Source organism: Hippocampus zosterae, chromosome 7 (assembly GCF_025434085.1).
Source record: "Hippocampus zosterae strain Florida chromosome 7, ASM2543408v3, whole genome shotgun sequence".
NCBI classification, from domain to species: domain Eukaryota; kingdom Metazoa; phylum Chordata; class Actinopteri; order Syngnathiformes; family Syngnathidae; genus Hippocampus; species Hippocampus zosterae.
In genome coordinates this window covers 2543693-2570541 of record NC_067457.1, presented here as the reverse complement: position 1 = coordinate 2570541, position 26849 = coordinate 2543693, and the positions used below count along the sequence as shown (strand labels likewise).

The window sequence follows — 26849 nt, the reverse complement described above, 5'->3', positions numbered from 1 at the left end:
AAACATTTGACAAAGAGAATAAAAGCTTTAATTAAAAGGCATTGGCCAAAATATTAATGAAATTGATATTTTCTTTATTGTTACATTATTTACATCAATAGAATGAGCGACCGATGGCTCGCTAGGGAGATAGATCATAATTTGGAGTGTACAAAGAGGGAGATATGCTCGCATATTTGGACAGAAATCCGTCTTGCTTTATTAAACAGAAAGCTGCCTCGAGGAGATCTGTTACAAAAAGACTTTAGAATTATACACACATAGAGCAATAAAACCTCTCAAAGCGCAACAGAAAACAGGACTAAGTTTTACAGTTGTTTTTTTTGTTTGTTTTTTTTTTTACATTATTAGCATTAACAAAATATAATTTTGATTTTTTTCACCTAATAAAAGGCCCGGTAGCTTGAAAATGGCTTGCTATTTGTTAAGCACAACACTTGTACAGTACTACTCAATGCACTGTCACTAAAGGAGAGACCCAAGCATGCTAAAGGTTTGCCACTTGACCCCCCCCTCCCAAAAAAAAAAAAATAGTACAATAATTTAAATATACAAAGGCGTGAATATGGTACAAACTAAATGGTTTGCGCGTGAGCACTGTTGGACAGTTAACACACCGAACAGGTTCCACTCGTGAGCAGGCACATGAAAAGAAAAATGGCTTCCGTGGGAGGCTGCTATGTGGCGACGGTAAGCCGACCTCACAGCCGCTGAACCTGCCGCTAATTAAATAGAATTTCATTTTCAACATCACCATGTTGTAAGGCTTCCCATCTTGGACGAACAAAATTAGCTTTTTTTTTTGTTTTTTTTTTTTTGAATGAAAATATTTGCATTCTTTCCAAGTGCTGCTGCTGGTTTTTGTCTTTAAAGAAGGAAAAACAAATAAAAATCTATATATTTATTTACACAACTCCCAAAAATGAGGGACGTCTGCATTTTGGGTGAAATTTCAGGAAGAAGCTAAAGCGCGCAACCGGAGGCAGTCTTTTTTCTTGACCACTGCCAGCCTGGTCTGATTTCAGATTCACCATCATCGATGCGTTTATTAAAATAACAATACAAAAAAAAGTTCATTTGGGAACGGCAAAAGCTCAATAGAAACGAAACGGTCCGAGCTCCATCCAGGTTTGGCTCCTGGTGAATTAATCATCTGCAAACTTTCACCAGTCAGACAAGTGCATTCCGACTTTAGAGATGGTCAAGTTACGTGTATTTGATGTTCAACCTGAGATTTCACCCAAAAGTCCAACCTCTCCTCAACATTTTTTTTTTTTCCGAGTAGTGTCGATCACACAAAGCAGAAGAGCAAAGGCCATATCAGTGCATCTAAAGCGAAAAGACGCAGCGGCGGCGGGCTACCGCCTGATGAAAGACCCTTTCAGCGATTGCTTGGACATGCCCGGGTTCATGTAGCCATGGTGACCGGCCGGAGTGTACACCATGTTGCCGTGCGGCGGCGCCTGCATGGGCTGCTGGGCGTATGGCTGCGTTCCCATCATGCCCATCTGCATAGAGTACTGGGGCGACTGGTTCATGTAGGCGGCGTGGTTGCCGTGGTAGCCGCTGTTCATCATGGGCTGGCTCATGCCGTAGCCGTTCATGGCGTTGAGCGAGGGCATGTTCATGGAGTTGTAGGCCGGCGCCGGCATGATGTTGACGCTCATGTTGACGCGCGGCATGGCCGCCAGCGTCCGGGCCGGCGCCTGCATGGCCACGCCCTGGGTCTGCCGCGCGTACATCTGCTGCTGGTGCTGCTGCTGTTGCTGGTGGTGGTGGTGATGGTGGTGGTGGTGTTGGTGGTGTTGGTGGTGCGTGAGCGGCGCCGACTTGGAGCGCGCCGACGCGTGACTCTTGGTCAGCGTCTGGGACTGGACGCGTTGGGCCGGAGGCATCCCCACGTTGCGCTGAAGCATCATGGCCGGCGGCGGCGTCATGGTCGCCTGCACCTGGGGGTTGGGGACGCGGTGCGGGGTCTGCGACAGGGACACCAGGCCCGAGTGCTGCGAGGACAGCGAGGGGGTGTTGGCGTAGGACGTGATGGGGTGAGACGGCGAGTGGGTGAAAGGCAGCGAGCGGGGATGCTCCATGAAGGTGTTGGTGAACTGCTGCAGCTTGGCCAGGGTGAGGCCCGACGACTGCGGGTAGTGGCCGCCGGCGTACTCGCCCTGGTGGTTGATCCTCTCATAGAGGGCGAAATTGGGGTTGCCCGATTCCGTGATGTCGGGCAGCTGCACGCCTGCGAAGTTGGCGGGGAGGGCGCACTGGGCACCGCTGGCGTCCTGCGCGGCGTGCTGATTGTGGAGGTTGTGCACGGCTGGCTGATTGTGCTGGCTGAGCTGATTGTGCTGCAGGTGGTGATTGTGGTGGTGACTATGCTGGTTGTGGGGATTGTGTTGATTGTGCTGATTGTGGGGGCCGTGCCTGCCGTGCGGCTGGCCGCGCTGACTGGCGCTGGGCGGCCGCTCGGCCGTCGCCACGCAGCCCTGCGGCGACTTGACGTTGCATTGCGGCGGGGAGCTCAGGCTATTCTGCTGGATCATGCCGCAGCCTCCCGGGTTGACGGCGGCCATTTGCTGGCTGACGGCGCAGCTGCTCTGGGCCAGCCCGCCGGGAGCGATGCCGCCGTAGGGGCAGCCGCCCTGGGGGGCGCTGCCCCCCAAGGTGGAGTCGTAGCTGCTGGGGTTCTCGTAGTTCTCGGTGGTGCTCTCGATGCTGCCCAGGTCACTGAAGCCGCTGTCCACCACCTGCTGCGAGTGGTCCGACACCGACGGCACGTCCATCATGGGGCTGGTCTCCATGTTGTGGATGGACGGCACCGAGATGGCGCTGTGGTCAGGGCTGATCTGCGCGTAGCCCCCCGCCTCCAGGATGGATACGGCCGGGCTGTTGACGGAGCGGACCGACTGGCTGGGATGCGACTGCGCCGACGAAAGCGGGCTGCTGTGCTCCGACTGGGGGCGGTCCTCCAGCGGAGTCACGGGGGCGTAGGCGTGCACGTTCCTGCAGGCGTCTTGGCTCTCCACGCAGTCCTGGTACGCCGTGTCCCGCTCGCTCTCTCGTGCCAGGGACCGGACGGCCCGCGCCGTCTCCGAGTCGATTTCCGTGCAGATCAGGGGGCTGTCCCTGAGAGTGGGACTGAGGGGCGGGCTCTTGGTGGTCGGAGGCGGGGCGTGACCTTGTCGAGGACTGGGCGCGCTCTCCTCTTCCGACTCGGAATCGCCAGCTGCTACTTTGCTTGGAGGGGGTGGCAAAACCTCTTTTGTCTTCCCCTCCGCATCATGGATGCATTCCGCGACATGCGTGGCGTTTTCTTTTTGCTGACTTGACGCAACCTCACGGTCTTCCTCCTGGGCTAAGAAACTTTCACAAATTACTTTAGAAGCTTGCGGGGCCTCCAGCTGGTTGCTCTCACGCTCCGTTGCCTTCACGTGGCCTTGGTTTTCGTTCGCATCTTCCGTTACCGTCATCTGCTCCTCCTCATCCTCGTTCTGATTATGAGGCGATGCGGCGACTTCAGTTCTGCGATCCACATCTTTGGTCGGCGAGTCCAGCTCAGGCTCACTTTCTTGCAGCTCATCATCTCGGCGTTTCGGCGAGTCATCACCGTCCTCGTTCCCGGGTGACACGGCGATGGGGGAGGCGGCGGGCGATCCGACGGGGGACCTCGACTTGGGCGAGGGACGGTCAGCCGGGCTCGGGGGCTCCGACCGGAAGCGTCTGGCCACCCTGCCGCCATGGAGCTCTCGGTCTGCTTCGCCCTGCACATCCTCGAACTGGATACGGTGCTGCTCCGCCTCCATGGGCGTTTCGGGCGGCGTGTAAAGGTTCAGCTTGAAGCCCATTTTGCGCTCGTTCTTCAGGCGCCATTTTGGCGGGCCTCGTTTGACTCCTTTGGGCCAGCCTTTCTTTCGCTTGACTGGACGAGGTCTGCCGGGTCCCTTGGAGGCGACGTCAGCATCTGCAGACAAAATGCAGGCTTGAGGCGCAATCTAACAGAGACACGTTTGTGCCTTCGCTTCCAAGTTTGATACATTCCAGGAGAAGGTTATGATCATAAACGAAAACTAGCAAAATAACTAAAAACGAAAATAAGGATGCATCATCACTCCCACCTTCATTCCAGTGCTGAAGGTTATCTCTCTGCATCTTTTCTTTCAGCCTCGGTCGACCTCGCCGCCGTTTCACGGGTGCGATCGGGGTCTTGTTCTCCTCCTCTTCCTCCTCTTGTTCCATGGCGCGCACGCCGCGGGTGCGCTCCAATCGCGGCATGGGACCCTCGTCCTCAGAGTTATCGAAGGGCTCGTTTAGGACCTCGGTGGTCTCGGAAATGGTCTCCGTTGTGACGCTGCTGTTGATTCTCTTTCTCTTGCGGCCCCTCTTGCTCCTCTGGAACACAAATAACGCCGGGCCAAATTAAATCATGAGCACAGTAAGGTGCGGGTGGGAGGGGCATAATACCACAAATTGAGTTTGCGAGAACGTGAAATCAAAAAAAAAAATGGAACGATTGCACTGTATAAAATGTAGCCATACTATGTTTTTTCCAATTTTTTTGTTTTTGCCTTCTTCATCTCCTCGAACTGAAGGAAACCGGCTGTAATATGATCTCCAACACAAGGGGGCAGTGGAATACAAACAGATGTGAATTGGACAGCAGTTCAAGCGACATTTTCTGGACAAATATAGGCCATCGAGGGTTGAATGCCAGCACACAAGGTCCTACATGATCCTACGGGAGACGATCACCGTGAAACTCCCACCTGCGCAAGCATCTGGTTTGAAAGGACTGTGACTCTTAACGACAACAAACAATCAAAAGTCACCTTTCGCTTGGCCGCCAGCATGGCATGCGCCTTTGTGAGCACGGGCGGCAAGCTGTCGGAGTCCACGTCATCGTTCATTTCTTCTTCGTCTTCGTCGTCGTCGTCGTCAACGTGGTCGCTGACGTCCCGGGGCGGCTGAACGCGTCTGCTCCACGACGAAGCGTGGCGCCGCTCGTACGTCCTGTAGGGCACCTTACAGTGCATCTTGGTGAGCGTCTGTCTGCGGGCGTGAGTCGCCGCGTGGCTACCTCGCTCTTCTTTCACCCAGCAGCTGGCCTGCTCAGCCTGAATGCAGCCAGAAAAACAAAAGATGGGAATTTGTGTGTGTGTGTTTGTGTGTGTGGGGGGGGGGGGGGGGGGGGGGGGGGGTAGTCGATTAGTGGTGGATTTTTGGTAGCCTTGATCTGCAAATAGTGCGGGTTTACAGTCTACTCATTGTATGAGAAACTACATCCAGGTCTCAGATGTGAGGTTCGCCAATCATTCAAAGCGTGCATCTAAAGTGCTGTCAAATCCCTTGAAGTGATTTACAGCAATGTTGACAGCGAGTGCGCGCCGCCCGCTTCTGGCCTCCTTGTGAACTCGGTAGCTCATCATACAAATATTCACGGAGACAGGCGAGCGCAAGTAAACGCAAGCCGTCGGAAAAGGGGGAACCTACATCCATCTCCGCTTCTCGCTCGTCCTCGGACAGGACGGCGTCGAGCGACGTGGAGCGCGTCCAGCGCAGGGCTTCGGGGTCCACCTTGTGACGACGCGGGTCGGTCCGCAGTCTCTGCATGTGCCGGTGGATCAGTCGTTCTCTTCGCATCAGCACCACTCTGAATCGCGCACAACAAAGCCCGTGGCGTTATACACAACGTACAAATATATCCGCATTTCCGCGCTACTGTCCTGGGGGGTGCCTAACCTGACTTACCTTTGTCAATATTCCACTGCACTAAATGGATACATCGTTAAAAAAAAAACCCCGCTGGCCTGGATAAGTCAAGATGACACACACTCACACACACACAGAAGGTGGCGAGGGAGTGCAAGAGAAAGCGAGCCCGGCGGTGTCGGTGTGCACACTGACCGTCCATCCCGTCTGTCAATCATGCCGAGGTGCTGCAAAGTGGCGGCGATGTCGTGCGGACACATCCCCGTGGCCCTGCTTATGCCTTTAACACTGACGTGTTTATCCGGCTGCCTATAAAGGTACTCCAGAATGACACTTTTCCAATACGCCAGGTAGGATAAGCGGCCCAGATCTGACAGCGGCTTCTCGGGGGAGCCGGCTTGTCCTTCTTGCCTGGTCAGAAGATAACCTTAAGGAAAAAAAAAACAAAAAAAAAACGCTAGAGTCAGGCGAGAAGCAGTTTAATTTAGATTGCATTTCAGTCGGTGTGAGGAAGTGACATCGCGCAAAGTCAAAGAGAAGCAATCAGTTCTCCCCTCCTCCATAAGCGATGCCGGCGGGAGAGAAATAAAGACGTGACAAAACGTAGCTAGCAACAAATATGGAACGGTGTGTAATTAGTTTCACAACACCCCCACCCCTTGCAGTTTCAAGGGTCATCCGTTATGAACCGCACGAAATTCATGAACACGCTTTACTGTACGCCCACCACCGAGAAGCAGGCAAGCGAGTCCGATGGACAAACACTAAGCGTCACTAATCACACTTCTTTTATCATCTTGTATCCCGTTTGTGCTTGCGAGTCAAAAGCAAGCGCCGAAAAACAAAAACGCACGGTCATTAATTAATTTAAAAAAAATAAAAATCGGCCAAGCGACGACTTGTATTTGGGGAAAAGTCCACAAGTCGGGTCCATGTGCATCGCAGGGCACCTGTAGGATTTAGCAACCGTGACGTGGCAGAAGGGATCTTGCGAAATGGGCGGAAAACAAATCGACTTTCCCACTGGATGGGCGGGCAGGCACTCCAGAGACCAAACGATTTGGACACAAACATGAAAAAGTTCTTTTTCCATAATACGTCTCTTTTATAAACAAACGACGACATCACCCTTGGATCCTTTCTTCAGTACAATCCCACCGGGGGAAATGTGTTCATCTAAACAACTCGGCGCTCCATAACGGCATCTTCCAATAAAGCCCTGGCAGAGCTGATAATTCAGCTGCGTTCAATCTCCCTTAATCCTCCCGTCTTTGTTACCAGCGCGTTTTCAATATGACCGTGCGTCTCAATGGCTCCCCAAAGCGAGCAGGAAATCAAATGCGCCATTATCCGCCCGCCTCATCCACCGTGAATCACTTCTTGAATATCGAAGTGGGACACAGAATTTCTATTTTGGCAGCCACTCAGCGACCGAATTTAAAACCCCAAACGTAGTCATACAGTCGACATACCCCAAAATGATAATAATAATCGGCTGCATTTCACAGTTTAAAACACTTCCCCCAATACTCAAAGAACACGACTGCTCGCACACTTTGCACCCTGTTTTGAAGGCTGCTGAAATCAGGAACCTCACTTAGGCCAATGCTGTGGCTCGAGTGGAGTAGAAGAAGGAGGTGGGGGGGGGGGGGGGCTGCAAAAATGGAGCGCAGAAGAACTTACTGAAATCAATAAGGAAGCGTCCAAATCCTTGCCGTTGGTACTGAGGCATGATCATTATGCAGGAGACGTTGTACTTCTGCTGGCAAAGCTTCTCCTGCAGGGGAAGGAGAAAAGGAATCACGTGTGTCAAGAGCTGCGCTGAAGCTGGCGCAATTTACGGCACCTGCCATCGTCCCAGCCCGTGACGCCGTCGCTTCCTTTACACGCGGCCAAAAGATTTCAGTACAAAGACGAGCATGCTTTGAAAATGTGCACCTTGCGAGACCTCGTTTCATTTTGCATGAGAGGATTAGCGACTTCCTGTGGACGATTGCACCTTGTTGTGACATTTTCTGAAACAAGCACGTTGGGAGGGAACCAAATTCTTCGGTCCATGTTTGTCACCGTCACGTTTCTAATTGGGCTGGGCGACGTGGACTTAAAATGAAATCAAATCAAGAGATTCTTTTTAATAAACAATTTTTTGAAGTCTGTATTGGCCTCGATAAAACGCATAATTCACGCGGATGGGAAATTTGACATGACATGACCTCCCTTCTGCGTCTAATTGCTTACCTTGGAGAAATAGCCAACGAGATGACAGCCTTTGTGGTCGTTCTTTGTGAGGATGTAGAAGAGGAACGGCTCCACGTCGTAATACAGCGTCTTGTGATCCAGGAAAAGCTTGGCTAACAGGCAAAGGTTTTGGCAGAAGAGTTTGCTGACATTTCCATCAACCTAAGCGAGGCAGAAGAAAAAAAAAAAAAAAAGACCAAGCGTACACTCGAGAGTCAATTTTTCTCACTCCCTCCGCCGCCCACAAATCTCACGCAGCGTACGCTTCTTTGCCGCAAAGGCAAGGCTGACCTCAAAGACGGAGAGGCCACCTTTTCGGTAGATCTCGTTGGCCGGCGGGTGGAACCAGCCGCACTTCTTGGTGTGCCTCTGGAGAATGTTTTTGCTTCGCATGTACTTCAGACAGAACTCGCACAGATAAAGCTTGTGTAATCTGAAACCAAAAGACCACAACAAAAACACAAGGAGGAACGCTGCGGTTTTACACCGACACAACAGGGCCAATCCGAGCCACAAAATGAAAATAAAAGAATGGCCAAACGGGAACCTACCTTGAATATTCAGGCGGGTACGGTGACGAATACCACGTTTGGATTTCGTACTTCCCAAATTCAATGACAGCCGGACATCGCGTGGCGTTGGCGTTCGTTTGACAGCCCGTCCTCTGTGAACATTGGCGGCAACAACAAGTCTTAGCGACGGTATCCTGCTGCAGATTTCTTTCGAGCATTCTCCCTGAAATATCCTTCAATCCGCTCGGAAGGTCAGATTTTTGTAAACAACCCATAATAATGAAATGTAAATAAATAAAATCCCCTTTTTTTGTTGGTTTGGTTGTTTGTTTCATTTCTCTGAAAGTATGATGATGACGAGCAAATTCAAGCATTTCAAGACAACAAAGATTAAAGTCCACTCCTCCAGTTGTGTCCCAGGAGTCCTAGCCTGGAGAAAAGCATCGGCGTCCTCTGGGAGCGATTTTAAATTAAAGACAACGCCATAAAAAATAAACATATGAGAAGGCCGTCTAACCTAATATAAATATTAAATGTCAACAGTTCGCTTTTTAAAATATCCACTGGTCGCTTGGGTCTTTTTTCTTGCTCAACAGAAAAATTGTTCACTGAAAAAAAAAAAAAGGACTTCCATTCACCTGGGCGGCGACTTCTCGGACGCTGGCGAACATCTCCACGTCCTCGTCGGTCACGTGCTCGCCAGACATGGCCGCCGAGCTGGCGCGGGGGGGTTCTTGCTTCACCCGCAGCTCCCTTTTGTGGCCTATTAGCGGCACAATGAGCGAACAATGAATCATCTCCACACTGCGTTCTATGCAAATGCACTTATAAACTGCCGCTACTGCCGCACAGCCCGGGTGTCTCGGGAGGAAATGTTGCTAATGTATCATCTTTCCATGTTTATGTGGGAGAGGTGGTTGGGGGAGGGTAGAGAAATCCCTAATGGAATGAAGTGAAACGAAATCACTTTAATTGCATAACGGCTTTCATGTGCTTAGTCATCCTTCCGAGAGCCGGCGAATTAAGAAGGCAGAGGCAGTGGAGGCAGCGCGGGAACGGACATGGATGCTGATGAGTGATGCTGGAGAGCAGGCAGGACGTCGTCTTCCGAGAGAGACGTTGGGACCCAACCCAGAGCTAAATGAGAATATTTTCTGTGGAAGTTGATATGAATAATTGCTGAAAAAAAATTTGGTATCGGGAGAGATTAAGCAAATCCCTCAAAGGACAGTATTTATGAAAGTACGGGTTTTGGGTTACTTTGTTGGTGAATTAACATTTTTAAGATTCGGGCTTCTTGAGCGAGGGCGAAGTATAAGATTGCCAGAGTGGCTTATAGCCATCCTGTCATCTCTGAGTCAGGCTGACTCACTGCCTTAATGACTACTGTGAGTGAAGACGAGGGTGCGGATGAGGAAGAGTGCAGATGCGATGACGGCGATCCCGACGTGACAATGCGGAGGGTGGAGGATGGGGCGGGGGGGTCAAGGACGGACCCGCGGGCGACATGGAGGGAGGGGGAGTTAGTGGGCCATGCATCATGGAGGACGGAAGCCACGTCAACTCCGCAGCCAAGTTAAGAAAGTCAAAAAATCATTCAAATTAGGCAGAAGATTAGTCCGTTAAGAGCGCCGAGGGGGCGTCTCGGCTCTCGTCGGGAAGACAAATAATAATGGCAAGCGTTCAAAAGAAAGTCAAGAAGAAGCTTAAAGGGTGGAGGCGCGGGCCCGGGCTGGCGCTGGGGAGCCTTGCTTACCATGATTACTCTCTGGCTTAACTCTTGCGTCTGTCAAGTCTCCTTTCTCTGGTGAGGGCGCTCCCTTCGGGGGGCTCACCTTATACCTCAGCCTGCCTAGCGTCCTGCGTTTTTTAAGGAAGGGGTTGCGCTTGAAATGGCCCACCAACTTAAAGGCGTGTCCTGGGGGTCGCCCCGACCCGGGTGACGTGGAGCCGAGCCGGTTTTTACTAAACTCGTTCTTTCTGTGGAACTGGGCTTTGGACGCGTGTGGCGAGTCCCGCTTTTGCGGCGTGTAGCACGCCAGCCTCTTTTTCCGCGACTGTCCCTGAGTGGCGTAAATGTGCGAGAGTCCGTCAAACAGTCCCTTGAGCTGGCTGCTATTGCAGAGGCTACCCAGGGAGGGAGCGCTAGACTGGCTGGAAGAGCTCTGGGGCGAGTTAGCCGAGGTGGAGGCGGAGGACACCTGCGAGGGCGGGCTAAATCCCAGCGATGTTGGGGGGGCGGCGGCGGCGGGGAGCGCACACGAGGGCGCTATCTGGTGACTGGCGGCGACTGGAGCGGCCACGCCTAACCGTTTGTCGGCGGGCGACTCGGCGGCTACGGCTCGCGAGCGACGCCCCACGGGGGAAGGGGTGAAGAATTTGGAAAGCCCGTCGATGAGCCCTTTGGTTTTCTTGTTAACGCCGAACGCAGCTGGGGTGGCGAAGGAGGGCGTGAGGAGGGGGGTGACGGCGGTGACGGTGGAGGAGGTGGGGGTTGGGATGGTGAATCGGGTGGCGTCTGGAATAGCCGAGCAGCCTCTGGCGTCCTTCACAGATGCGGCATGACGGGATGAGGTACGCGCGCTAAACTTCGGACCCCTACCGGGTGACCCCCTTCCTCCGAGTGCCACCATGGAACCATCACGGCTGCTTAGACACCTACAAGCAGACGGCCGCGTTAGGAGCTCGTCTCGGAGGGACGGCGATGCTGCCGAGTGACTCGCGCGCACATACATTTGCGGCGTGAGCTTATTCCTGGGTCTTCCGATGGGCTTTGCGTATCGCCGTTTGATCTCGTCGGCTTTTCGGTGCAGCAGCTTCTTTCCGTTGTCCTTGGGCCTGCAGAACTGGCACAGCCACGTTCCTGGAGGGCATCCAAACACACGCGCCATCATGTTGGGGGTGGGTACATCAATTCCAAGGACAGCATGTTTTGTTATTTTAATTTGTATTTATTTATTTGGGTGTGTGTGGGGGGGGGGGCAATTTCCTTGAGCTGGTCGGCATCCGGTCCGCTCACAATGACAATTAATTACTCAGCACAAAAAGTGGAAATCCATACAGCTGCGTTGTGTGCGGCCACTTAAATAGAATCCCAAGTCAGCAATGGATGAACAGCCCGGCAAAATGCACGACGGCAGCTTGTGCATGACTCGGCCCCTCGGCACTGTGATGCTTATACCTCCCCCCCGGGGGAAGCTGGAATCATTCAATATGCATGCCCAAGCAACTGACACCTCACCTTTAGGCATTGTGGAAATGGGCGGCTCGCAGCACTCCATGTGGAAGCCCCGGTCACACGAATCGCAGAAGAGCATCTGGTCCTGCAGGAACAGCGGACACGTGTAAGTAAGGCGGATAGTTATCGTCACCTTCAAAGCGGGTGCAAAGTAAACATGGGTGGCAGAGGAGAGAATCATGATGATGTGCGAGCAGCAGATAGCTAAAGATCACCACCAGGTGACAGTATAACTCAAAAAAAATCATTTCCCTCTTCATTTGACAGTGCAAGTAGTTTTACTTTATTTTAATTCTGTCATAGAGTGGCTGCGTTATCTTTACACTTGAGAAAGTGAAAATGTTATTTAAAGTGAACAAATGACTATTAAAGTGTGGATGGAAACAGCCTCCGGAGTGCCTGAACAAGCATTAAAAGTGAAATTAAGCAACTAAATATGTTCTTGCGAGCCTTTCTCCACTTCCAACTCATTCTCCGTCAAATGAAAATAACCACCCAAACACAGAATTTCTCCACCAATGAATTGGCCGTTCCAGAGTCAATAGAACGTTAAAACCGAAAGGTAAGCAGAGCTGCAGTGTGAACGCATTATCAGAATGTAACAATCTAATCTATTTACATCAAGCTTGAAAACATGTAGATACATATTTAATGATTTTTTTCTTTTTACGACGGAGTAAATGTTCAGTATCTCCTGCAGGGAAAACGTCTTTTGACATTACCGCAACATTGAAGTCGCTCGGCGTCGTAGCACAGCTCGTGTTCAACTTTGGAGGTCTGGCTGCGGGGATGGAATTGACTTACTGCATTTTTCCCCTGTATTCGGCAGGAACTGCAGGTTTTGCATTCGATGCACTGCCACCGTAATCGCTTCACGTGGGAGGTCAACTTGGGGGAGAACTTCAGACACGAGGGATGCCCTAGAGGAGCAATTGAAAAAATGGCCCATGAGCCCGTTTAATCAACGTTGCCACTTCATGCTGTTTAAAGATTAACACGGCCAGCGCTGAAAACTAATGACTGGCATCATCCCCCCCCTCCCTTTCCTCGCTGCCACAATCGGTGTGTAAAAACCAGTCTGATCAAAACATCACAGTGGCTAATGACATAATTTGATCGTAATGAGGCAGAAAGAGTAGCGGCACTCATTTCGAACATAAGCCGATGCACGAAGAGTCCAAAAGCACTCCGTCATGCTTGCGAAACAGCTGTTTTGCAGCGCGACCGCCGTTTGTGTACATTTAATGAAAACCACCTCGACCCCCCCGTTAGTCAAATTTACGCTGTAAAAATGTCACGGCAGCAACGATCCCTCGCGGCATTTAAAAGAATTGCTCAAACATGAGTGTTACCACGGGTGGCGGGGGGCAAGTCGAAAAATGTAAACACCGGCCATTTTGCAGTTAAAAAAGAAAAAAAAAAACGGATCTTAGATCCTGGGCGTATGAGAGCAATCAAATTCATTCTATGCTTGGCGATACGTCGCAAATGTCAACTTACCGCTGCTCCCACAATCGGCGCAAGAAAGAAGATCCTCTGGACGCTTGTCTCGGTTGGACTCTTTTGTGCCCAGACAGAAACTGCATATTGGGATGGGGTCGACCCGCAGCTGAGAGGAAACGCACAAAACAGACAAAGTGTTCAAGAGGGCAAAAAAAAAATAAAAATTATGTTTGGTCAGGATTTGGAACGTTATCAAGACAGAGTTGAACCGAAGCAGACAATTGCGCCAACTATGAATCCAAGGTAGCCAGCCCAGCGGGAGACAACAAACAACTCCTGGATAACCATTCCACTCTAGTGACACGGTGATCTAAGTCAAAGTAGTCCGCGTGCTTAATCCGATTCTTCTTTGGGGTTAGTACCCAAGACGAAGCGGATTAATGAGCGTCTGATCAAATTACCGCACGAGTACAACAGTCCAAATGCCGCCATTTTGTATGCCGACCGGTTGGATCTGAAAGCGATCCCCCCACCCCCTGTTTAAAAATGTCGAGAAGACCTTTGGAAAAAAAAAAAAAAAAAAGCGATCACATTGGTAAAGCCCCCGGAGGAGCATTAAAGCAAGTGCTGCCGTCTGGCCCGGCTTGTGAACAACTGGCAGATATGATCTTTACTTAACGGTGCGCTGATGGTATCTCATCACGGCTCTGTCAATCGAGCTTCAAATGGCCACTCGGGGGGTAGGGGGGGGGGGTGCACAAACAGTTGTTGCTTGCTGTGAAAGCACATCCTTGTGACCACCTCCTGACCTACAAATGAATGTTGTTTTCGCCCTCCATCCGTCAAGAGAAACATGACAGGAGCACTCTTTCAAGGCCTGCTGCGTCCTCCGGGGGGGGGGGGGGGGGGGGGGGTGCAGCAGGCATACATTGAGGATGTTGTCCTTGTTGAGGGCTTCCGTGTCAATTAGATGCTGAGTGTGTGTGTGTGTGTGTGTGTGGGTGGATGGGGGGGGGGGTACTCCCACGTCAATGATGACTCCATTTTCAAGCCTGCCTGGTCAATATTTGACAGCAGGTTCCCACACTGGAGGCTGACAGGAATTGAAATGGAGCGACTCGCACCTTGAAGATGTCCCTCGAAGGCAAAATAAATACATTTTAAAAACAGGTCAATTCCCGTCACCTTGTGCACAACAGAATTGAAACCGCCGCCGATTTAATGGTCACAATTTACTGAAAATGTCATCGCTGTTGCACTCGGAAAATTCTTACATTGAGAATATATGTATCAAGCTATGGCAAAGCTTCCCCCCCCCCCAAAAAAAAGGTTCTATTGTTTGTTTGTTTTTGTTTGTTTTTTACGCCATTAGATTTGAAGTGCTTTCGAAAGTCACGGCATACCTTGAAAGCGCTTACAAGTCCATGCCAAGTACCAACAGGTGCTCAGGATATTTGTTCCACAGTTGTGGCGCAAAGACACCGACTTGTGTGCTTCACTCTGGTTGCTTCTGGAATTGTCATAAGGGCAGTGGGAGTATTTTCCCCCCCAACTTTCATGGCCACAAAAATCTCATTGAGCACCAAAACAAACAAACAAAAACAAAAACATCATCCAAAGTATGACCACTGAAATAATGACATTGTGTGAATTCACTCCGAAATCTGGTCCTGTCGAATTGAAAAGCTATCAATCTGTTGGATGGATGGCAACACCGCAAATGGGAGGGGGGGGGGGGGCTGTGCAAATGTCAGTTACAATGTGAAAAGCCCTTCACAGCAGTACCGTGAACCACATTGTATGACATCAATTCCAAGAAAGTGCACAATGTCCTAAACTACAAATCATCTGACATTTATGCAGCTGAATGGTGGCATATGAAGACGTTTTGGGTTGTTTTTTTTTTAAAAAGCTCTCCGCCGCCCCAAGAACGACATCATCATTTTCTTCGGAACATAAGGCCCAAAGTGTTCTGCTTGCAAAAGTTATTGCCTCTTCATGTACAAAAAGTGTCACGCGAAGTTAGTGTTGATTTACCGCCTTTAAAAATGCAATTCCTTTGAAGCGGATTGTGTTTCTTTCCTCTTCGGAACAAAAAAATAAAAAGGCATGCTTTATCAACTCGTGCTGGGTGACACAAAAAATAAAAAAATAAAAAACACCCAAAAAACAAACACCACTAAGCAAGAACATGAGTCCAATCGAATCATCACAAGTACACAGTTAATTAAACAGCTACTGCAAACTCCAAAAACAACGACACTCTCCTGATACAGATCCGAGGGGTTTAATCAGACAAACATGTTTTTTGTTCTCGGCCATTCTTGATGTGCTTTATGAATTATGGTCTTGGCCGTGCAAGCCTCCACCCTGAAAAATCCAGAATACCATCCAACGTTAATAACAACAAGATGTCTGTCATTTTAACTCGCAACAGAAACCACCGACTACAAAGACTTCCATTGAATTGTGCTCCAAAGACATCCAGCGCCAAGAGGTCATAACGTCCTCGACGACTTTAAACTTTACCGTCCACGGGTGATATCGCGCGCACAAAAAGATACATCTCGCCATCGGAATGTGTACAAAATCCTGACATATGACCCGTTCGTCGTATGACACATGACCGGGAATGGCCGCTCGCAAACCGGGGGAAGCGGGCTTCAAACCGGCTTTTCTGGCATATGCCCGGCTTTAGAAGCTTTGCTTTCCCGACATGGCGTACAAATCACTCTGCTCTGAATTAGTGTCTGCTAGGAGTTTTTTTTTTGGTCTCCCTTTCTGCTGAAAAAAAAAAAAAGAAAGAAAATCTTTTGGATATGACATAATCCGCCTCAAGACGGGAGCACAAAGAATCTTTGAGGAGCTTTTCCATCTGCGCTTTAAGGCCAGTCTGCGCACCACCTGTGTTTGGCCCGCAGGAACCGCCCTTGGTAGACAACTTTCTTGGGAGGTTTCGAGTCCAGGAATACATGCCTACTAAAAGGGGCAAGAAAACACCCTTAAAAGGATCCGTATGGCGCACCAAAAGGTTGCGGTGGAAGTTTGGGATTCGAGACAAGGAGAGGAGACAACAAGTCTGGATGCGAGAACGTTTCTGACACCGTTATCTGTCATCATCACAGTCCTGAGTGATAAGATCTAATCCTGGAGACAAGGAGTTATTCCTGGAAACGGCGTTTCACATACACCAAACGGAGAAACGAGCGCCGATGAGTTTCTCGGGCAGTCTAAATTAAGTACATGACAGGAAATGATGCCGCATGAAAAGAGCAGGCTGTCCTGAGTGAGGGGGTGGGGCTCGATTAGAACGCTGCTGGTGGAAAGAGAGCTCAAGTGGTTGCATAACACAGCGGAGGGGGGAGAGTGGGTGGGGGGGGAGGCTCCAATTCCTCGCCTTTGTTCCTGGCACAGTCTCTTCAGACTCTTCTAAACTCTGAGCCAACACTGCTCTTTTCCGCCAGCGAGTACCTGTTTTTCTCAACACATAACATCGCCATTGTGAGGCTGAGCAGTCTCAGCAGTTTGAAGTGCAAGGTAAACCTCGACTCGGCTTGGTCAAGTCCAAAAGAAAAAAAAGGAAAAAAAGTTAGATGGAAAACAGCTGCAGGTCCCATCTCAATTTCTCTCTCTTTTTTTTTTTTTAGTAAATATCGATTTTTTTTTGTTCTCAGACCACAGAGAGTCACAGAGATGTGGCTACAGAATTAGAGGTGTCGCTTCCTGATTATTCATTGTGAAACTGGCGAGGAGCGAGGCGACATCTCTCGACGTGCACAAAACCTTGACATGGGAGTGCGTCTCAAAAACGACAAAAAGTAGAAACTATGCTGCAGCTGAACGACGTGGGCATCTGCAATTGACAGTGTCGAGTTGGCTGTGTGTGTATTTTATTTTATTTTTTTAAAGCGGCTAATCCGTTAGCCAGTCTGCGTGCTGAATCACTCGAGTCTGAATGCGCTTACTGGAAGTTTGTTGTCTTACCGTTCCTTCAATAAAGCGAGTGAAAGCGCACGCGCGGCCGTGTCTATTTACACTCGACCACTTGTTTACAGGTCTGAAACGTCACACAAAGAACTAGTTAGGATGTCAAGCGGCACGGTTCCACGCGTCCTATTTTTGGTGCGATTGCTATACATTTCCCACTTAGAAGTTTAGTTTTTTAAAATACAGATATTGTTCAATAATTGTGACTCAGAATTGTTCTTTGCCTATTTCTCGCATTAATATCCTGCGCTGATTTAAATGCCTTCTTCAGCCTCCAACAGTCGCAAACGTACACTTGCGACAACCAAAGGCCTTGAGCAGAACGGCCACACAACAACAGCATTGCGCCTCTCCGTCGGCTTGTCTGGCAATTGTTTTTACTCGTTAGTTTTGATCTTCAGTGACGGCCAGCGAGCCTTCATTCAAGGCGATGTTCTCGTCAGACGTGTTAAAAGCGAGAACCCAGCAGTGATCGACACCATCTTGCCGCATGCTGTCGACCACCCCCGAGGCGCTAAATGCAGGGAAAACAATGCACCCTGCAGGAATCGAGGACAATCCTTTAGTGCCCCCCCCTGGGGCTAAATTCAATTTCTACACCATGGAAACGCACTAGGTGGAGATACTCTCAACCTTGCACTTCTCCACAAATGAGCTGCGTTGTTGGCTAAAACGGTCTCGGTCTCATATTACGTCTTCCTGCATACTCTTTGAGGCACATTAGTTCTTAAACCTCAACAAAATTGTTTTTTTTATATATTCACTGCTCCTCACAAGACCAAGCCAACCGCATCCTTTATGGGTCACTTTGGCCGAGCTTATGTAACGTGTGGGAAGCCTACGGCAAAGTGCCGACCACACAAGCGCAGCGTGACATCCTAGCTACTGGGGCGCTTTTATTATTATTATCAAGACCGGCAACATGATGCAAACCCTCCATAGTAACACAATCAGAGTGTTTTTGTCAACATTTTAACAACAATAGAACAAAACGCACTCAGGGGTCCTCCAAGGTTATGTTGCTACATTCCAGGAAAAAAAAAAAGACATTTATGACTAATCCTTTGGGATTAATTATGGGGAGGGGAAAATGCTTTTGGTGGTTTGTGCAGGCACCTGTTGCCGAGCAGAATTTATGACGCTCAATCTTAGTAAGGAAAGTATTCATACGTTATGCCCGTCAGGATACAAAGATGAACTATGGATTGGATTTTATGCCGCCGTGCAAGCCATTTCCTTCAAGCGCAAAGTTGGAACCTCGAAATGTTGGTTTCGTATTAAAGAGGGCAGCCCCCCGAGTAGCCGTTCTGGAACCATCGTGGGCAAACATTCAGCATCCTCGTTTGTGCAGTGATTTCCCACCGGCCATACGAGAGTATAGCAAACACAAAAGTCACGCGGGTATACCTGTTCTCGCTCGTGCGCTAGGAGCGTCGCCGACATCAGCAGCAAAGGGGCGGCCATCGGACACCTGGGCGTCCTGCTGACGGTGCCGCCGCGCCCTCCGAGCTGGTACCGCGGGCCATTTTTGAACAGTCTGCCGCTGTTAACGGAGCGCTTGGCCGCCAGCCGCAAGCGCTGGCGGAAGGCCGGGTTGTCAGCCGCCTCGGCCAGGTCGTCCTGGTTCCTCAGGTACCTCTCGATGTTTTTGAGCGAGGAGCCGTGCGTGTCGTCCAGGCCCTCAATGGCCCTGTGCAAGATCTTATTCCAATCAAGGTGGCGGAGATCGCCGGAACCCCATATAGAATCCTTTGTCGGCATAGGCGAGGCGGGAGGCGGGATGGATCCCGCTCTCCTGGTGATCCCCGGGTCCTTGTACGAGGTGCTACCCTTGTTGGTAACCTTGAGAACAGAGCCATCGTGAACACTTAAATCCAACTGCTCCAGGACCGTCTTCCGGTCCAGTCCGTGCGACGTGCCCACCGCGTGGGAAATCCTCTCCTCCGAGGGCCGCTGCTTCTGCCTCTTGATTTTCTGTATGGCCTCCAGAATCCACTCCGTGTACAGAGGGTTGGCGAGTTTCACCATGGTTGGACCTGGAGACTCACAAAAACGCCATCCGTGCGCAATCCCGCCTGCTGCCAAGCGCCAACGGGTACTTCCACATCCTTTGGCGAGGTCCAAAAAAGGTACGTTCCACGGAGCCCTCCAAAATGGCTCGTCAAATCCGGCCTGTAAGGACGACTGACGTTTGAGGGGAAAAGTGCCACTGTTAAATTCCACGACCGGGAACTGACCTTGACGCCGTCTCTAAATCTGGCAGAAAAACACAATTGGTGATTATATGCATTTAGGAATAGCCAACAAAGACAACTGGTTAATTTTGATTTGATAATGAACTAGAATCATTACTACAAAGAACATTAGTGCTGTTACTGAGAAAAGATTGCAAATTTGCGATGACATTGACTCCAAATCAGAAATGCAAGAAACGTTCTAAATGTTGGCAGTAGGTAGTAGGTGTGGGGGAAGCATCTGCTTCAAGTGGTCATGGATAAACCAGGGAAAAAAAACTTAAAGCAGTAAAGTAAGTAGTGGTTACACATTTTTTTGTGGCTTTGTGACTTTCAAAATGACCCAAACGTCTAATTTTAGACTTCAGTCACTTACCGTATTTGAAATGCGTATGCAGTAATGTCACCGGGTCACATAAACACATTTGGCATTTCTCCATTGTGAGTCAAAAAAGGTTTCATCTTATTTTAAAGGTCAATGAAGAACATTAAGAAAAAAGGATGACACAGAGTTGAAGTATGAAACTTCTATTTCATTAATAAGTGAAATCAACAAGATCACTGTCCACCTCTGACATTTGCAATTTAGTATTAGAATTCATAAACGAGTGCTTTTCACACAAGTGGTCGTCGGAATACCTCTAGTGGCATGCGAAAGAATCACTGCCAATGACAGCTCAGTTGGATTTAACTTTTTTTCCAAAACATTAGCGTTTGATCACTTTGAAATTTATGTAGGCACTATTTTTAACTTTTGTGTATTTTTGGTGAATGGCTACTTGAGTGCAGTCTTATTTTCCTGTACTTAAGCACAGTGCTCATGTTCAAATTGTGTTTAATGTTAGTTACATTGGCTTCTAAAATGTAATCATATAATAATTAAGAAGGTGGTACAATGCATAAAAAAAAGTTTTGCCAACAACTGATGAACAATAAATACTGGGACTTTTCCCCCCAAAATTTACCCTGGAAAATTATTGTTGGGCAACGAAATGTCGAGTTTTAAATTCAGTATAACACAAAATCTGGAGGAACTTCTTGCGCCCTAAACTTTTGTGCTCTGGGAATAAAAGAAAGTCTAATGTGAAACGCCTGCTTCAAGTTTCGCTTCTCTGACACAACCACGAACACGACACACTCTACGGGCCACACAAGTGCCACACGTACGGCGACACACGGACGTCCGACAACGGCACAGAAACGACGACAACGACACGGTGGACATTCGGCGTTTGAAGCTGTCCCTCACTCGACTTGTTTTATTTCTGTTTTTCTATTCTTTTTTTGACAGCTCAATGGCCGCCACAACAAAGTGCTCAACGCCGGCCGCAATCGATGCTTGCTCCCTTGACAGCTGACGGCCAAACCCCTCAAGAAACACACAACAACCCCGCCAGTAACAAACCTTGTGCTCCAAGTGAATCCGAGCTGGATAATAAAAATAAAAATAAATAAAAAAACAACAACAGCAGCACACGACAGATCATGCTGTTTAAAACGTTAGCGGCGTTAAAAAGTGGCGTCACCTAAACAGTCGCCATTTTGTTCCACTGTTGTAGTTTACACCGAATCCGACATGACGCTGATTACAATCCAATGGAGTCTCATTAAACCTCGCCGACACTAATGTGCCCACCCCTAACAACTTCATTATTGGTTGGGAACAGACCACATCCGATGGCTGGTTTGATAAAAAGCCTGTCAATCTTTACTTGTCGACCGGTGCCATTGGCTGACACAACTGTCACTTCCCGGACGTTCGACCCGCCCTCTTAAGGTGGCTCGGCAGTCGCGTCCGCACTACTTGGCGTCGACAGCCCAGAAAACGTTTTTATTCACACGCCTATTTGGTTTCGTTGGCTCGTACGTGGACGCCGAGGTGACGCGGTTGCAATTGGACACCTTGTTACAAGCGATCGAGGCAAATATTTCGGTCAAACAACATCACTGCGCCGCTCCACCTTATGGACACATTCCTCCTTGAAACAGTTGGTCGCGCTTGAAAGTGTCTCGTTCATTTTTTACGCTCTTCAATGATTCATTACGGCGATCTATAATGGCGTAAACGCCGATAAAAAGTGGGACGCCGATCCAAGGTGTCGCGTTTAACGATTCCTAAGGGAGGAAGGGGTAAAATAAAAATGCGTGAAGGCGACCACCAGCAGCAGCACGTCCACCTACCACCTCCCTTTTTATTCTTTCCCCACCGTTAATTCCCCATAAACGCCTCGTTAAGCGATTTCCAAAAACGCACGGCCGCCTGTGTTTTCCGATCTTTCTTGCGATGACAGTGAAGTCCCGCGCCGCGTACGTTGCGCAACGAAGGCAAAATTGAGTCGCGTTTTCTCGCCATTAAAGTCGCAAATCATCCCTGCAGCCCAAAGAGTGGAGAGTTGCATGCAAAGAGACACGGGGCATCTTTTTACCTCAAGTTTGCCACAGTCCTCTCGTCTCCATGATGGTGACGTGATGACAGAAAGATGCAGAAGTCATAATCCGAGATGCCGAGCTCGCTGCGTGGAGAGCAGTTGATAACAACTAATTGAAAGGTTAATCTACATAGCAGTCTGTGACAAAATGGTACCCTCCCCCTCCTCCTCCATTCCTCCCCTCCTCACTCCCTCCCTCCTTCCTTTTTCTTCAGTGGAGTGGTTTACAATATTACACTGGAGGTACTGACCTGCAAAATCCACTGAGCCCAAATTCACAAGTTGGATGTGAAATGAAGATGTCGACGCACTTCCAATATTTTGACACTCTAACGGAGTAGCAGTAGTTCCTAAAACTTTTTGCACTCTGTACTACCTAAAAATATATTTGCCACCATCAAGACAAATTAATGAACAGCCATTAAAACGTGGCGGCATAGTGTGCATCGTTGTTTGTCAAAATAAATGAGATGGTAGAGAAATATATATCTTACATATAGAGTGGGAGAGCTTAAAAAGTGTCTTGGCAAATTACAGCTTGTACAGCTACAAACTGCCATATGTGAAAATCATGCTGCAGGGAACAATTCACCAAAGTTATCCAAATGGAGATTAAGGGCCTTGAGGGAAAACTATGTGCTGTTTAAACAAAAATATATTGTTGGTTTGTCAAAAATATGACAGACCAACAAACAAACCAAAAAATCTAAATAAAAAAATGAGCATTACCATAGGATGGTGACACAATTTATTAAAGAGGAGATTTAGGGCCATGGAAAAAACATTCTGCTGTGGATGATGTCAACATACAATTAAATAATGACCGTTCTTGTGTTTTGAAACAGTAAGGGGACACATTTTATCTAGGAGGAAACTACGGGCCGGCCAGTGACGCTTTATTTGCCTTTGAATGGGTGGCGTTTGGCGGCTTCCACGGTGCTGCCGACATGTTGTTCATCGTGCGTGCTGCTAATTGGCCGCCAATCCGACGTGTGAATGCCGCCAGTGAGGGGCAGGTGGACTCAGAGAATAGAAGCGGGCTGCTGTGTTTTCCAATGAATGTCAAGCCGGGCGGGCCGGCGGTCCCTCCATCATTTCAATTGGACAAGCATGTGCCGCCATTGCGGTCTGCCCGCATCCATCCCCTGAGCCCACTCTGACACCCCCACCCTGTCCCCCGCCCAACTACATTACTCAATCCTTGCCAACTACCACACAAACACTGCTGCCCATCTGGTGAGGGGGGGAAAAAAAACACCCGCCAGTCTCTCTCTAGTTCGATTACAACTAGCGTGTAATGTTCATAATGCACATCATTTGTATCCCAAATCAACTTTCCCCATTGAAACCACTAGAAATGTCAATAATCGAGTCCCCCCCCCCCCCCCCCCCGAAACACCAAACGATGTTTTGTTACATGTTTTCCGATTGTAAAAACAAGCATTGCACAATTGGCAATTAGAGCTGTAAATCATTCGGGTAAACGGCGGTAGAATTGATTGTAATACGGACATAACAGCAATGACTCCGCTGCTTGCGTTTCCACATGAGGTTAACGGAGCGCGGCAAAAACGGAGAAAGTGAGAGAGGCGTGTAGAAAACAAGGTACTTTCCCCTCCATTGTCATGACTTCATTATGTCTGCCTCCCTTTTTGTGTGTTTGTCTTTTGCCATCTGTCATCTTGAGGGAGGCCAAGCGGCCAGCTGCCATGTGAGTGGACATCTTGCCCAATCACAAATGCGCAAACACCCCCAAGACCCCCCACCCCCATTTCTTTCAGGGCGCATCTGTGTGAAAGAAGCGGGTAGTTTTTGTTGTTGTTGTTGTTGACAGGACCCATCATCTTGATTGACACCTCCGAGGAGCAACATGTTAGGATAGGAGGAGCAATATAAAATGTGTGTATGATATATATATTTTTTTAATTAAAATGAACAGAAATTGTTCCGCTTATTTTCCATTCATAAGTAACAAAACTACATCGGGTAAATTCATTGACATGTCAAACATGAATTATTAATTAGGTTAACTGAACTTCATTGTATTTATCAACTAAAAAATTATTTTTAATTGTGTTGGTTAACTAACTCGCTGCCAACCCAAATTGATTCTTGATGTCTATAACGACCAACGGCAGAGAAAGAGTCAAATGAGAGTAATTGTCATCAAAATTCCTCCAAGTATTAAAACACACAATTTTCTCCTAACACCGAATCTCTGACTAAGAAATGGCATCAAATTCAAATTCGGTGAAATTCTCAAGAATTTCATCTTGATATATGCGCATCGTGCGGGTCTACTTAATGTTTTGGGCTGATTCCAAGTACAGTAAAAAGTTTGACGAGAAAGTGCCATCTGGTAAAAAAAAAAATAATGAGCACTTGCTTCCAGGATGGTCAATGTGAGTAAAGAAAAAAGAAAATAAAAACAACAACGTACATGAAATGCCGAGGCACGCGTGAGTACGAATGCGTTTGTGGGAAAGGCGCGAGACGCGTCTAGTGAAAGTCGGGCTGTTCCGGGAAGGTGCAGCCTACTCGTCGGATGATGACGTTGGCAGCGTAGTGTCCCGCTCGGATGCACTCCTCCAAGGGATGCTCCTGGACCAATGCCGACAGGAACCCTTCGGCGGTCGCACATGACCAACAAGTACAGTAAATAGTGTGCCGCAATAGGCGCAGCACCCCCGCTATCTGACACACACCCTCCCCAAAAAAGAAAAGGAAAAAAACCCCAACAAAAAATACTTTTTTTTTCTCCCTCAGCATACCTCCAACAAAGGCGTCTCCAGCTCCGTTTGTGTCCACGATGTGGTTCTGGTCAATGTCCAGGACAGGGAACATCGTCACCTTGTCACCTGCAAACACGCCACAAAAAAGGTTCACCTCGATTGGAAAACCACACAAAATGGTTTGGAGGTATACAGTGACACGTCATCAGTCTGTCAGAAAGAACAATCCCAAGTCTTAAAAAAAAAATAAATAAATAAAATAAAATACGAGTGGCACAATCCGACATTTTTTTGCCACCCAGACGTTTGTCCGTGTGAGATCCTGGCGAAAATGTCTGCAGACACAACAATCCGCCTTGCCGTAGCAAAAATTTGCGTCGTTTTCCTGCGGGGCAAAACACACAACAACGCGACACAACGTTCTTGAATAAACAGAAAAAAAAATGTCATTGAATTAGCAGTCAGGCGCTGCGGATTAATCACACTGATAATTTTGATGTTTTGTTTGTTTGCTCGTTCCTTACCACGAGGCGCGGTTTGGTTAATGGCGTGATGCATCACTCGCCAAATCGTTTGGACACAACAAATGCCACGCTTAATAACGAGACAATACTGGACAATTTTTATGCTTCCAGTTAATTTTGACCCGCGGCACGAATATCCTCAGAATAATTGCTTATGTCAAATTGTGAACTGCAGATCTTATGTTATTAATAGGCTGTTTTGCTTCTCAATGTCTCAGTTTTCATAAAACAAAAACAAACTTCATTTCCTAGAATCAAATTTTGTATAACATCAGTTTAGAAACACTGGACTGCCAGCTGAGCGATGGCTCCAAGAACGTCCAACTTGACACGCTTTTGACACGGAACCAGGAACAACGGAGACGAAAGAGGCACTCTCTCTTTTTTTTTGTTCATAACAGCTTCATTACAGCCGTTGTGTGGCGCCGATTAAAATTGAGAAGGTCTTTCAACAGGAGTCTCTTTGAAATTAGTACCAATTAAGGCCTTTATTACCCACAATTCTTTTCAAAAGTGCCAACCGGCACGGGAACAAAGCAGACGAACGTGCAATTCAGACGTCGCTCCTTCAATGAGGGAGCAAGCGCGGCGAGGATTTGATGCGTTCTTTGTCGCAAATTTCATCAAACGTCGTTACTCTGCGCCGCCTCTGTTATACGATGCCGGCAAAAGCGCTTGGGAAATGTTTGCGTCCGCTTGCAACATTTGGGCGAATTTCACGTGGATAGCGGAATCTGGTGTCGGAGGCTCGGAAACTGTCTGCAAATGCCAATCACTCATCAGAACGGACCAACAGCATAAATGTGTTTTTCTTTTTTTTATTAGTGTGGAGCAACTCAACGTTGCAAAACAACAGGCAAAGGATGGATGCCTATTTTTATTCAGGCTCGCGGGACATCCAAAATGTGATCTCAAATATAGTCACATTTGCAGGTTGCACGTTTATCCCTGCGATAAAATGAGGCCCGCCGGAGGGTGTTGCGCTCCCATCCGAGTGGAACAACACGCTGCGTGTGAGAAAGTTGTTCTTCTGAAACGCTTCCTGTTGCGTGGCGTCCCAAAAAAAGTGGAAACGCAGCGAGAGGAAGAAACCGCCTTCTTGGCAAAAGGCGAAACGTTGGGAAACAAGTCGACATTCAATCCGCTTCTCTGTCGCAAGAGTCAACTCAAAAAACATTACACATGCCTGTAATTACCGCAACCGCCGGCGCGAGGAACGTCGCCAACATCCATCCTTAAAGACAAGACATGAAAGAAAACACGAACGACGTGCCGTGCCAGGACGGCTTTTTTTTTTGTTGCCGTAATTGATTTGGGCTAATAGGATGCACGCAACATAAACATCCTTCCCATTCAATCCGCTCGCTTTTTTTTTTTTTTTTTGCTCCCAGAGGCCACAGCCGCTTTTCAGCCGACAAACAACTCATGTTTAGCCCTGCTAAAAATCATTACGGTGCATCCAAAAAAAGTATTTCGTGCACCCTCGACATTCGACGGACTTCTCTGTCACATAAAAGTATAACACTTGGATTTACGGTGTAGCATCAAGCTAATGGTTAAAATGTTGTGGTTTAAGTGAATATTTTGGTGTTTAAATTTTTTTTTTATTCGTTTAAACCGTGTGAGGGAGGTAAAACTATATCGCCCAAAAAGTTTTCAAACAGTCTGTCTACCGCAGAATGTCATGGTTGGGTTTAGAATGATCCCGAACGCCAAACGGGGATTTTCAAAACGCTGTTCGTGTTTTAGAGTGGACATCAACACGGTGACATCATCGTCTCGACTTAATCACCAGAAAACAGTTTG

General features: G+C 48.5%; 2 protein-coding genes across 8 annotated transcripts in view; both read right to left on the bottom strand.

Annotated features, from left to right (window-relative positions):
- Nucleotides 1-175: 175 nt before the first annotated feature.
- Nucleotides 176-21949, bottom strand: kat6b (K(lysine) acetyltransferase 6B). 5 transcript variants are annotated; one of them, XM_052070765.1, is made up of 18 exons: nucleotides 21785-21949; nucleotides 19362-19380; nucleotides 18532-19296; nucleotides 13195-13303; nucleotides 12499-12614; nucleotides 11698-11779; nucleotides 11190-11319; nucleotides 10213-11114; nucleotides 9095-9219; nucleotides 8496-8608; nucleotides 8236-8377; nucleotides 7945-8106; nucleotides 7390-7483; nucleotides 5902-6133; nucleotides 5488-5647; nucleotides 4827-5111; nucleotides 4116-4389; nucleotides 176-3961 (listed from the first exon to the last, which is right to left on the bottom strand). In XM_052070765.1, exons 3-18 carry the CDS (start codon nucleotides 19150-19152, stop codon nucleotides 1359-1361), a joined length of 6150 nt encoding a protein of 2049 aa, XP_051926725.1. In that variant the 5' UTR covers nucleotides 19153-19296; nucleotides 19362-19380; nucleotides 21785-21949; the 3' UTR covers nucleotides 176-1358. The 5 variants fall into 5 exon arrangements, with proteins under 5 accessions (XP_051926725.1, XP_051926724.1, XP_051926722.1 ...); XM_052070764.1 differs by lacking the exon at nucleotides 21785-21949 and adding an exon at nucleotides 20764-21609; XM_052070762.1 differs by lacking the exon at nucleotides 21785-21949 and adding an exon at nucleotides 20764-21609 and having other exon boundaries at nucleotides 18532-19380.
- A 569-nt stretch (nucleotides 21950-22518) lies between these two features.
- LOC127604049 (adenosine kinase-like) overlaps nucleotides 22519-26849 on the bottom strand; it is a 56040-nt gene continuing 51709 nt past the window's right edge. For all 3 annotated transcript variants that reach the window (XM_052070868.1, XM_052070871.1, XM_052070870.1), the window contains 2 exons: nucleotides 24559-24645; nucleotides 22519-24411 (listed from right to left, as the gene is read on the bottom strand). In XM_052070868.1, the coding sequence (XP_051926828.1) occupies nucleotides 24287-24411; nucleotides 24559-24645 (212 nt within the window). In that variant the 3' untranslated portion in view covers nucleotides 22519-24286. The remainder of the gene's footprint in view (nucleotides 24412-24558; nucleotides 24646-26849) is intronic.